General features: G+C 37.2%; 1 protein-coding gene across 9 annotated transcripts in view; it reads left to right on the top strand.

The window, feature by feature from the left end:
- The window catches only part of dab2ipb (DAB2 interacting protein b), a 208170-nt gene that overhangs the window by 185827 nt on the left and 8634 nt on the right, over nt 1–13709 (top strand). For 7 of the 9 annotated variants that reach the window (XM_009301511.5, XM_005171881.6, XM_005171880.6 and 4 more), the window contains 6 exons: nt 691–835; nt 1607–1843; nt 2053–2254; nt 6563–6741; nt 8126–9011; nt 12864–12986. In XM_009301511.5, the coding sequence (XP_009299786.1) occupies nt 691–835; nt 1607–1843; nt 2053–2254; nt 6563–6741; nt 8126–9011; nt 12864–12986 (1772 nt within the window). Of the gene's footprint in view, nt 1–690; nt 836–1606; nt 1844–2052; nt 2450–2517; nt 2761–6562; nt 6742–8125; nt 9012–12863; nt 12987–13709 lie in introns of those variants that run through there. The other 2 variants (XR_012405945.1, XR_012405944.1) reach the window with 1 other exon arrangement.

The raw sequence follows: 13709 nt of genomic DNA, 5'->3' as shown, positions 1-13709 counted from the left end.
AAATGAAGTTGAATTCATTACTTTCGAATAATATATCACAATATTGGATTAAGTTGATTTAGCAGTGGTGAGCATAAAAGATTAAATCTAAGCTCAAAAACACATCTTGTGATGCCACACTTTTGAACAGTAGTGTATTTTACGCTGCAGTGGGTCAGTGCTTATCTGAAGCTGTGTAATAAGGAGACCACAGAGCATCTGTTTAGTCTCTAACTGGACGATGAGGAAGGTGGGGTTCACTTTTCAGTTGTACATCCACATGGTTCATGCTACACTGGTTTGATTTTCTCCGATGCTTTCATGCACAACAGAACAGAGGGGAAGAATCGACCAGTACCTGTATATGGTCTCTGTGGGGAGGAATCTGGCTGTGCTGTTTGTTTTTGATCGACAAAAAGTTTGTTGTATATTCCCAGGACTGGGACTCTCATTAGTTCTGAGTCAGATAACCTGAAAACTTTACCTGCTTCCTGGAAAGGGATTAAAAGCAGGGATGAGCTTGCAAGTGCCGATGTTCATTCCTGATGGTAATTTTGAATATTTGCATTTAGAAATGCATGCATTCTTGTTCTGAATACGAGATCATGTCAAGATTAATCAATAGAAGACACCATTATTTCTTGATTTTTTTCAGCAACTTTGTTTATGTTAAAACATCTAAAGCTCACGCAGGATTTATTTTTATTGTAGGTGAGTTTATAAAGGCTCTGTATGAGTCTGATGAGAACTGTGAAGTGGACCCGTCCAAATGTTCATCTAGTGATCTGCCCGAGCATCAGAGCAACCTCAGGATGTGCTGCGAACTGGCCTTCTGCAAGATCATTGAGTCTTACCGGTAACTACAGTCTGTCCTGCACTGAACTGTCTCTTCATGTCAACCAGTGATGCATTTTATTGCAAGATGCTGCTTTTTCCTGTAATATAATTATGACAATATACAACAAAGAAAAGAAGAAACTAATCACTATATATGTTTTAATATTGTTTATTTATTATTATTATCATTATTATTATTATAAGGAGTATGAACCGCCAACTTATCTAGCATATGTTTTACGCAGCGGATGCTCTTTCAGCTGCACCCATCTCTGGGAATCTTATTTTTATTCATTTATTTTTATTATTATTATTATTATTATTATTATTATTATTATTAATACTATTATTCATAATACTACTATTATTCTTATTTTTATTTGGGGTCATTAGGATTTTTAAATGTTTTAAAATTAGCTTATCCTTAGGGACAATATTAATTATTGTGATAATTTTTATTATTAATATTATTATTATTAAATGTAATAGTAATAAAAGCAATAATGACTGGAGTAATCATTTCATTGTAAACTACATACATTAAGTAATACATATATATTTAATATATAAATATTTAACTTTTTTTTATATTTAATAAATACTGCGTTGATTAACAGATTTTTTTTTTTTTTAAACTGACCCCAAATTAGTTTTGACTGGTAGTGTAAATCTAAAGTTCTGTATTTTTACATGTAAAGGACAAATGTATAAAGGGTAAAAATGTCAATTTTGTCAAAGTTTTTATTGGTTTCAATGTTAATTCAGTGTTCAATTCTTGCCTTTTCAACAGTGTGTTTCCTCGGGAACTCAAGGAGGTGTTTGCGTCGTGGAGGCAGGAATGTGGTAATCGAGGGCGTCCAGATATCAGCGAGCGTCTTATCAGCGCCTCCCTGTTTCTGCGTTTTCTGTGTCCGGCCATCATGTCTCCGTCTCTCTTCAACCTGACGCAGGAATATCCAGACGACCGCACTGCACGCACACTCACTCTTATCGCAAAGGTCACGCAGAACCTGGCAAATTTCACCAAGTAAAGATTTCATTCTCTCCAGAGTGTGTTTTAATGTCTTCTAATGGAATGCTTTGGTTTCATTGCTCGTCATGCTATTGTGAGCAAAACACTATTAATAAGAATGAAATGAAGTTAATAGATATAATTATGATTATAAAGTCGCTGGTGTGGTTAATTGAGGTTTTTAAACGCATCAACGAGTCATTCTTGTTCTCGTTTTCCGTCAGGTTTGGTAATAAGGAGGAGTACATGTCCTTCATGAATCAGTTTTTGGAGCAGGAGTGGACCAACATGCAGCGCTTTCTGCTGGAGATCTCCAACCCCGAGACCATCTCTAATACTGCAGGCTTCGAGGGCTACATTGACCTGGGTCGCGAGCTCTCCACATTACACTCACTGCTAGCTGAAGTGCTGTCCCAAATGGACCAGGTCAGTCTCTGTACCATACAGTGTACAAGGCTCCAATATTGTGTAACTTTACATCTTCATGACATTGGCGAGTCAAATACTATCTCTGATTTTAAAGTCCACAAAGATCAAAACTAACCATATGATCTTGTTAGCTGACATTGGTAGTGTTTGTGGTGAACAATTCATCTGTGCATGTCATTCAGAGAAAAAAAAGTTTAGCCTTCTAATTTTAATTGAAATCTGAAAATGCACTTCCTGTTTGTTTTCAGTTAAATGATCAGATTAGTATAACTCTTCTCTGTAATAACTCTTCTAAAACTCTTTTCCCAATCTTTCTAAATGAAATGCCTACTTTACTACGTCCATTTAGCCTGCAGTAGAAAAAAACAAGCCACACCCACTGTTTGCTCAATTAAAATCTCTAGGAACTGCTTCACATTACAAAAAGAATTACAAAAAAAAATTTTTAAGAAATTTTTTCTGTTTATCAAGACGGCATTTGTTAAATGTAAAAACAATTTATTAAAATAAAAAGATTTATTAAAAATTTAAATAACTGCTTTAATATTGTATGCTGTTTCAAATGAAATGATTACTCCAGTAACTCCTTGCCTATATAATAATAATAATAATAATAATAATAATAGTTAATATTACAGTGATTTCTGAAGGATCATGTAACTCTGAAGACTGGAGTAATGAAGCTGAAAATTTTAAATAAATGAAAAAAAGAAAATGCAGCCTTGGTGAGCAAGAGAAGCTAATTTTAAAACATTTAAAATCCACTCCAAACCTTTGATCGGTAGTTTACACATCCAGCAATATTTTACCAAAGGTTTCAAAGTTAACTGAGACTAAAACTGTATTTTAGTAATTTTTGCTAGTAGAAAAAAGCTTACTGAAATAAAATATATTGTACAATTAGACCTTAAATAAAATAAGCAAAAATTATATACATTAAAAAGTAATAAAAATGACAAAAGCACAAGAAAACAAATAATATTTATATCTCAAATGTGTCAGAAAAGCCTTTCTACAGGTTTAAAATAAGTGTGTTTAAATGGGTGAATGGATCAATGAATGATTAAATGAAAAGCTAGTTAACAAATTAATAAATGAAAGAATAATTAAATACATTTCTTAAAGTTAAATGCCATTAAAACTCAAGCCCTTCTGCTTTAGTCTGTTTTATACAAAGTTCAATCTTTTACCCTGTTCAATGATGACTCCCTAGTCAATTTCTCAATCCATGTGAAAAGTTTTGGGGTTATACTGGATGGTATGCTCTTGTTTGCTTCTTATATTAGTAATATCTCTTGGTCTGCCTTTTTTCATTTGCATAACATAACAAGACTTCACTATCTCAACAAAGTACTAAAGTGCTTGTTGATGCTTTACGGATTGATTACTGTAACTGTCTCCTGTCTGGCATCCCTGATAAGCAACTTCATAGACTGCAGTTAATTCAGAATACAGCAGCTAGGATAGTTACCTGCTCGTGTGCTTCGAATCACGTAACTCCAATTCACTTTCACCTGCACTGGCTCTCTGTTCACTTTCGTATACATTACAAAAGATTCCTCTTAACATAAAAAGCTCTTCATTACTTGACACCTCACTATCTTTCTGATCTTCTTCATTTGTACACTCACTGAGATCATCTTCTGCTGAATTGTTATTCGTTCCAGAATTTAAGATTAAGTCATTTGGTGGCAGGGCTTTTAGTTGTACAGCACCAAAGTTATGAAACTCCCTGCCTCTGCACATTTGCCAGGTGAATTCTATTTCCAATATTAAATCTCAGATAATTTTTTTTAATGATTAAAAATAATGAAGCTTTTAATGATTTGCTGGTTAAAAATCATGTCTGTTGCTTATTACTGCATGTATTTTTATGATATGCTTGCGATATGCTGTAAGATGTCCTTGAGTGCTTTGAAAGGCGCCTACAAATAAAAGGTATTATTATTATTATTATTATTATTATTATTGAATAAATAAATAATTTAAAATATGAATATATCATATATGGGTATAAAATGAGTATCTGAAAACAAGTCTTAATGTTTATTTTTATTTAAAGTAGTTCAAAGTTTTTAAATATAATATAAATATTCATCCGTGGATGTCTTTTTCTGTGCAATGTGCCAAAATGCTGATTATGAAAGTCATTTTCCTCCATTTGTTCAGTGCAGTGTTTGCCGTTGAGTGGTAGGTGAAGTCAGGAGAGTGTTGTGACGAGGCAGTTCTTCACATTGACGCCACAGAAGGTTCTTAAGTTGTGCTCCAGTTTTCTGTGTTTGTTCTTTGAGTAGGTGGACTGATGTGAGCAATTGCCTTCAGGCTGAACAGTCAGCCTTTAAAATCTCTCGTTTTATTGCCTTTAATGTTTAGACCTCATAAAAAGGTTTCACCATATGTTTGTTTCTCTGTATCTCATTTATTAAAATATATATTTTTGAACTAAATTGTCTTTTAATCCTCCTCCTCCTCGAATGCTAAATACAAATAGGCTGCTGTATTTGGCCAGACTTTCAACACTAATAGAAAACTTCCAGTCTTGCAAAATGCCTTTAAGCAAAGTTGCATTTATCTGCAGCCACTCACCTATGCTGTAGACACTGCATACAGCTATGCAAACATTACTAATTAAATTTGTAAATGTTGGATATTCTCACTGCAGACCTCGAGGTTGAATTATGCAGATCACGTTAGGTGAACATGCTCTGAAAGCTCATGCCTTCTCAGTGTTTGGAGCTCTACATTGGAAGTCCATTTGTCCCCGAGGCTGCCATAGACTGATAGCAGCCACACAGAAAAAGAAAGTAAAATTATTAATGGATATGTCACCGGCATTTACTGCCATGCAGTCAATTAACATTCAGTGATTTATGAAACAATTTATTTAAGCCAGAGGGGTTGAGCCAGCAGGAGTGCCACAAAATCAGCTCTTCGGTTATCAAAATTTTTAATCAGTCACATTTGAGTTTATTAAAATCTAGACTTCTGCTTCATTTAATGCTAATGGGGGGTTGTCATAAGTTTTCTTTAGTCCAATTTTTGTACATAAACCATGGGTTTTCTCTAGAAATGGGACAATTATATACTGTATAACGTGGTTTGGAAAAGTCAAAGTTTTAAAACTGCCAAAATTTTCTGCTGTACCGTTCCTATAGTATATGTAAGATTTTTAATTTATACCTCCAGCAGTAAAAAAATATCAAAAGATACCATTTTACAATGTGAAGAAATCAGTGTTTTAGAAACTAATGAAGACAGCAGAAGTCAATAATTCATTTTCATTGTTCTTTCTGACATGTTTACTGCTTCAAATTATTATAAATGTTTATCAAAATAAAATATATTGTGTTCAATAAAGAAACTATGTAGTTGTTTTTACCCAGACATTTAAAAAGAAACTATTTTACAGCAGTAATCACAATACGTTAAACCATCATATGTTTATCCAAGGTTATCATACCTTATACCAGCCCATGCCTAGTTTCCACCTGTTTTATTTAGGGGTCCATAAAGATAAAATTACATTATTATAAAACTAAAATGTACACAATACAGTACAGATACAAATACTACTGTCTATATAAAGCAGGTGGACTTATACTCTTTTGCTCAAATGTTTGGAATATGTAGTTTTTATGACCCCAAAAGCTGTGTTTATATGATAAAAACACAGCTGTAAAACAGTAATAATATTACAAATCATTACAATTTAAAATAACTGTTTCTGTTTGAATATACTTCATATAATTATTTCTGGTATGAATCATTACTTCAGTCTTCAGTGTCTCATGATCCTTCAGAAATCATCATGATATGCTGGTTTAATGCTCAATAAATAAGTTTCATTGATTCTTTTTTATTATTATTATTCATTTTACACACAGTACCGATTTATATTATTAAATACAAATATCAGGTTATGACTAAGAGTTGACTGCCTGGTGGATAAATCTGCCTGCAAATAAGCATTGCTCTTTAGGAGGTAATTAGGTTGAATTGATTGTTTAGAGAGACCATTTGCATTTAAATTATTGCCTTGTGCTTTTAAAAAATCCAAAGCAACAGCGTTTTAAGTCTATTCTGCACTTTTTATTAGTAATCAGTTTATCAGCGTTACCTCAATCAAAAACATGGGCTTGGCTCTGCAAACATTTTGCTCTACCAGTTCAGCTTCAGGTACTCATTTCCACAAATTATGTTATCTTCAGCCTCTCTTCTCAAGGGGACTAACAGAGTCCTGCACAGATTAAAAATATATTTAGCTAGTGTGTTCATTTTCAAATGATCTTTCATCCACATCCTCAGAGTGCTGCCTCCAAGCTTGGCCCATTACCGAGAATATTGAGGGACGTCCATGGAGCGTTAACAAACCCGACGAATGTACAGATGAGCGTTCCTTCTGACCGAGTGCCCTCGCCACCAGTCCCTGGATGCAGCATCTCCACTGGAATACAAAAGATGGCCATTGACAGCGACCTGCCAGGGTAAAGCAACAATCACATCTAGTTTATTAACAACCTGAAACCAAGCAGAATAATGTATAAAAAGAAGGGGCATTATCACAAATCGACCAATCGGCTTCAAGCTCGGTGTTACTTAAGGCAATTACACAATAAAAGTGGCGAAGTACAGTTCTATTTCTATATTGCTTACGTACTCAGCATTATCTGTCACTTTCAGACACAAAGACCGTCCTCGTCCTTTTTCTTAAGAGTGTGCCCTTACTTTATCCAGCAGACTGCTCTTCTAAAGAGAGCGGCTCATCTTTATCTGTCTAGCTCGCTGCTAATTCCCCACCGACATTTATGAGAGCCAGAGAGAATGAGAAGCCTGTAATTGTAGTCACACACACACACACACACACGTTCAGGGAAAGAGAAGATAAATATACTGGGGGATCAAAAGAGATGGAGGGTGTGAGGAGAAAGCATCGAATGAAGCTTGTTGGTTGGTGTCTGGATGGAGATTATGATGAAATTAACATTTTTTCCCAGACATCCAGACAATAAACACAGTCTAGGTGGAAGGAAAGATAGAAAGAGATGCATAATAACCTTGAATTTTCTCTGCTGTTATATACATGGCATTTATGTATGTCGGAGAAAGATTTATAGGTTATGAAAAATGTTGTTTTTCAATCAGACTAGCTGCTATATTGGGCCAGAGGTCTTGTGAATATGTTTATACATAATAAACTTTATTGCTGTTCCAATGGTTAAAGAGCAACATTAAAGTATACTGCTTCCTAAGTAGCTTAAACTATAGGAAGAGTAGCTAAACCATTGTAGATTTGTGGTTACCTAAATCTACCATGTTTTATTTTTATTTTTTATTTTTTTGTAGTAGAATTTAGGTTAATTTTCATAAACAAAAATGGGCTATTGTGGGTTGTCTAGCTCTTTTTATGCTTCTTAGAGAATCAAGCAGTAACAACATTCTATGACAATTTGTACTTTTTGTTTTACAAAGTTTTCTATGTTGAGTTTTCTGACTCACTTAATTAAGCTGTGTTTTATTTTATTGTGAATTATATTTATGCAGCATACAACAACGAAGAAAACTAGGATTTAGAGCTAATTTATTTCCTCTCACAACATTTAACCAACTTTTGTGTGAATATCTGTTGTTACAGTATTGAGGGATTAGCAGTGATAGATTCATGTGCAAGTTTTCATTAGAAGGTAACATTTCAGCAAGGACAGCAGCTCTCTTAGACAACAAGGCATTAAGATTTGAAACTGCAATAGTGTGTTCTCCATTATATTTTAATTGATCGCAAATTGCATGTCCTTTTACTGACCTATATTGTGATTAATTATTTACACTTCTCTCTTTCTGGTCCTTGTTTCCATCTTTTCACTTTACTAGCCCAGTGGACTTTACTCGCCTTCCTTCCCCCACCCCTGAAAACAAAGACCTCTTCTTCGTTACACGCTCTTCTGGCCTCCAGGGCTCCCCTACCCGCAGCTCCAGCTACTCTGAGGCCAATGAACCCGAGCTGGGTCTGGCCAACGGTGGCAAGAGTCTGTCCATGGTAGACCTCCAGGAAGCAGCCAGAGCGTTAGAACCCATTTCCATTCCGGCAGGGATAACTTCAGAAGGTATGGGTGAGGGTGCCATGGTCCCCTGGAATGCACGGACTCCTCAAGGCAACATTGCTGGAGGCCCGACTCTTCACAGGCCAGTACAGAGTCCCACTACCCCAGGAGCAGAAGGGGCCCCAGGCAGGCCCACGCAGCTCTTGGCCCCACTATCTTTCCAGAATCCAGTGTACCAGATGGCAGCAGGGTTGCCAGTCTCCGCTAGGGGTAATGCGAGTGGGGATTCTGGGTCGGAGTGTCACAGTTCCGTCAGTTCCCATAGCAACAATGAAGAGTGTCTTGGAGGAACCAAGACCACCTTCCTTACCCAGGGTGCTTCAGTGGGCGAAGAGTTTGCAAGGCGTTCGGGAGATTTTTCGAGACGCCAGCTATCGTTAACCGACCCGCAGCATGGAAACCAGCCAACAGTACCACGACAGAGCAGTGCTGGCCCCCAGCGGCGGATTGACCAGCCTCCACCACCTACACAGACTGCACCCAGAGGACGAACTCCACCCAACCTTTTAAACTCCGGCCCCTACCCACGACCTCTCAACAACACTATGATGTCATCATCACCAGACTGGCCTGGAAGTGGTGCACGGCTTCGGCAGCAGAGCTCCTCTTCCAAAGGGGACAGTCCAGAAACAAAGCATCGTGCACCACATAAACAAGTGAGTCATGTTTTTTTGCATATAAAGATTAGTATTTAGAGTACGCATCAACATTTAAAGCCATGATATAAAAAAACTGACATGGTTATTATTTTATAGAATATTGCAGGGATTTATTTGAGCAGATCATTTTTATTTAATTGTGCTCCATCAGATCTTTAATCCAAAGCAGACATCTCTTCTCTGTTTTGTGTGTACTGATGCAAGAGCTGGGCAATAATTCCTTGCCTCCAGCAAACGGTCAATCACATGAAATCAGAGCAAACAAACCACAATGATCAGTCAATTCCCAGGGGGCCAAATCAATATGGAAGAAAAGAGTCTTGCAATTTCCGTTTTATGCAGGCTTTTAAATCAGCCTCTGAGCTGGATCATTTTTTCTTATGCATCTTTATCTGAAGCGAAGCTAGTCATTTTATAAATATACCTTGCGGCAGGTCTGATTTATCGAGTGTAATAAGAATCAAAAAAGCTTAGCTTGCTACCAATCATGAACCCCTGACATTGACTATTGCCACAAGCAGTCATTTTTCTCAGTGATTTGACAATGAAGTGGACAGGAAGGACATTTACCTTATCCACAATGCATTGTTCTCTCTCTCTCTCTTGGGATTTGATTGATTGTTTAAAGTGATTGATGGAAGCATGTCTATGGAAGCCACATGTGCGCACACTTTTATTACATCGCAGAGCACCTCCAGGCTCTTTTTGTCTCAACGTGAAAGGCACATCTGCGCACTTTATGTGAACACTGTGGTGGAGTATAAAATCAGTTACATTATACAGTTGCAGAAAAGATTAGCATCTTCCATCAAATTGAGCTATTGTTTGTTATACCTCATTAAAACTGATGAAAGAGGGGTAGTGACAGATTTTTATTGTATTGTAAGGTATATCTGAGTGAAATGAGGTCTTAATAAAAGGTTAAAAAAAAGTGTATGATAGAGTCTTTAGTTTTCAGTTAATTAATTGGATAGAGGCAGGTAGGGCTGGGCAATTATTCGAAAAGTTATCAAAATTCAGAAACTTTATTCGATCCAGGTGAATTTTTTCCATTACTTTCCCTACCACGTGTGGAGTAACGTGACGCCGCTCTGTTTACACTTCTGCATCGAGCACAGCGTATGGTCTGGTGCAGCTTTCATGCGGTTGCATATTCCTCCCAGTGACTGATGCCAATGGTGAGCTCTCGTAAAATGTAACTACACGTCGCAACGACCCATAGCGCAAGCTCTGTGATTGGTCAGCTTGGTATCTTTGACGAGTGTGAACGGTGCGGAAAGAGCAAAAAAAATTAAATAAAGAAATAAAAGAATCGTTCAATTCAATTCACCTTTTCTTGTATAGCACTTTTACAATGTAGATTGTGTCAAAGCAGCTTCACATAGAAGATTATAGTAAATTGAAACAGTTCGGTTTAGTTTTCAGAGTTTAAGTTCTGTTTAGTTCAGTTCAGTGTGGCTTAATAATCACTACTGAGAGTCTAAACACTGAAGAGCAACTTACCGATGCGCAGCTCTACAGATCCCGAACTATGCAAGCCAGTTGCGAAAGCAGCGAAGAAAAAACTTGGTGAAAGTTGGTTCACTTTCACCAATTGGTGAAAGTGAAGAATTAAAAAACCTTGGGAGAAACCAGGCTTAGTTTGGCACGACCATTTCTCCACTGGCTAAACGTCTTGTGCAGAGCTGCAGTCAAGGCCCCGGAGGCTTGAAGCTGGACCTCATTTAAAATCTTCAATTAACCGAGATTTTGATTTTAGGCCAAATCGACCAGCCCTAGAGGCAGATCTGAATGCAAGCTAGGGTTTGATTTTAAACAAGATTTAATTTTGAATCCAAAAAAGTCTGCTGTTTAACTTTTTTGAAACATTCATTTATTCATTCATTTTCTTGTCAGCTTAGTCCCTTTATTAATCCGGGGTCGCCAAAGCGGAATGAACCGCCAACTTATCCAGCAAAGTTTTTACGCAGCGGATGCCCTTCCAGCCGCAACCCATCTCTGGGAAACATCCACACACACATTCACACACACACTCATACACCACGGACAATTTAGCCTACCCAATTCACCTGTACCACATGTCTTTGGACTGTGGGGGAAACCGGAGCACCCGGAGGAAACCCACGCGAAGGCAGGGAGAACATGCAAACTCCACACAGAAACGCCAACTGAGCAGAGGTTCGAACCAGCGACCTAGCGACCTTCTTGCTGTGAGGCGACAGCACTACCTACTGCACCACGGCCTCTTTTTATTTAGGTTATTTGTAATTCTTAAATAGTTTTGCATCTTTAGTAAATGTATGACTTTGCTGGTAAAACAAACAAAAAACTTATATTCTTATTTCAGACATGAATCATATCATTCAAATTCATGGTATAATTCTTGAAAACACATCTTATGTGATGCAATTGTTTAAATTGTAAGCATGTTAAAATAGTTACGGACTATACTATATTTGACTCTTATATTGTCTAATGGCTTGTTTCCACTGAGTGTTACAGTACAGTATGGTACAGGTGGGTACGGGTCACCTTTATCAGGCTTGCGTTTCCACTGCCAAAAGGGTACCATTACACACAACATACATTTAATCTTTATTTTGTTTTCAAAAACAACAAGCAATATAATTCACAATCAGTGCAAACCTCTCACCTGTATTTCTGCTACAAAACAAACGAAATAATATAATAAATCATTCAATCCAATGCTGAAAGCTGCAAAGCAGTCATCAGTAATTAATAGAAAAATAATATACACTTCAAGAAAGAACGGACAAAAGAAAGGAGGAAAAGTCTCACTTTTAAAAGTTTTGGTTTCGGTTCGTGTCGTTTTAATGCTCAGCCTCGTTACGCGCTGAATTACATTTTTCTGTGTTTGCGGAAAAGCATGCGAGTCAGCCGGCCCAATACAAGGGGGGCAGAGCAGGATTCCCCCGATGCCCACCGGCGCAATACTGTTCTTTGTTATAACCCGCATCAGATCAAACTCCGTAAAGGCGAGCTTTTTTGGCGATGGTGTTTTAGCGGACATTTGCGCTGTTGCAGCCTGCTCACGAGGAAACGTATGAAAAAGTTATGAATTGCCGTGAGTTTGTGTTGGCTGAACACTCGGTGTATGCAACGCATCGAGATTCAGTGTACTTTTCACTCTTCAGCCGTTTGCAATCCCCGCGGTCACAAAAGCTCCCTCCCTGTCATCTGACAGCGGAAAGTCTTGAGTGATTGACGGCTAATATGAACCAATATAGCGGCAGGGAAGAGCGAATTTACCACGTTTTTAGAAAAAACAAAAACAAAAACAGGTCGCACTACAACCATAACATGCAGTCGCATGAATGCTCCCAATATATATTATGAGTCGCATAGCTTAAATTTCGGGCGCATATGCGACTAAAATGGTCGCAAATTCGAGCCCTGATGTATATATTTTTACAGTATAATGTTTCGGCTATGTAGCTCCCCCTTTTAGTACCCTTTTGTCATGCTAGGTACGGTTTGCTTTTTGGTACTTTTTGACTGTGTAAATGGCCATAAAAGCATATTGAACCATACCATACCACTCAGTGCCAACAGGCGAAAGAGCTTAGCTTAAGAACAACATCAACAAAAATGGACACTTTCTAATGCATCTTAACTCTGCATGTTATTATAGGCACTGTAATGGTGTCCATATGTCACACATGTTCTTTTATTCAACGTTACATCATGCTAAATGTCATTAGGTTTGTTTGTCCATGTAGCCAGTTGAGAACGTGCTGCCCCTGCCATGACTTCTTTGTGTGTGTGTGTGAATACTGTTTGATCTTCAAGTTATTCATGCGCTTGTGTATTTGTGTGTGTGTCTCATAGGCCCCGTCCCCAGTGAACCCCAGTGCACTGGACCGTACGGCTGCCTGGTTGATGAATGTGCCATATATAGAGCAGGAGCCTGAGACAGAGCTTTGCAGAGATGAGCACACACAAGCTGAAAAGGTAACTGACCACCCACACACCGTAGCAGCAGAGATTTCGGCTCATTCTAACACTCTGGATGGGAAATGAATCATCATCCTGCATTATTTTTTACTCAGACACAAGGATTTTGTCAGTGTCAGCGATCCAACTTTCGGCTCTGTCTGAGTTGGGTTTTTTCTCAGATTTAAAGTGCAGTAAATTGCAGATTTAAAGGTGAAATGTGTAGTCTCGTCCTAGTTTAATGAGCAGAGGATCTTAAGTAAGCCATTTGTACCTCCTTGAGAGCTTTGTGGCAGTTTTAACATTGCAATGTTTCTGCAGTGGCAAATGGGGAATGGGGTAGAAGAGGTTGTTAGAATTTTTTTTTATGCAGTTACATTTGGTACTTCTAGTAGTGTAGAAAATCCAGACTTCTTAGAAACAATTTCCAGAAGAACTCTCAGACTTATAAGAGAGAAAATAATCCACTTCATTTTTTGCTTTCTCATTTCTTATACATACTGTATGTTTGCTTTTCTATTTTATATAACTTTTAGTATTGTTTATAAATTATTATATTATTAATATTTTGAATGACTGTTTTTATAATATTTGAAAGTAATTTGTAAAGTCATAAATATGATTTTTATGTGTGATTTGATTATTTTAGCTTTATTTACTGAAAAACATTTTGGTAACACTTTGAAAGAACACTTGATTTCTAACATTGCATAATGCATTGTAAGTAGTGTATTTTAGTTA

This window comes from Danio rerio, chromosome 5, assembly GCF_049306965.1.
Source record: "Danio rerio strain Tuebingen ecotype United States chromosome 5, GRCz12tu, whole genome shotgun sequence".
NCBI classification, from domain to species: Eukaryota; Metazoa; Chordata; class Actinopteri; order Cypriniformes; family Danionidae; genus Danio; species Danio rerio.
Note: the sequence above shows the minus strand (reverse complement) of the source record. Positions and strands in the feature narration are given on the sequence as shown.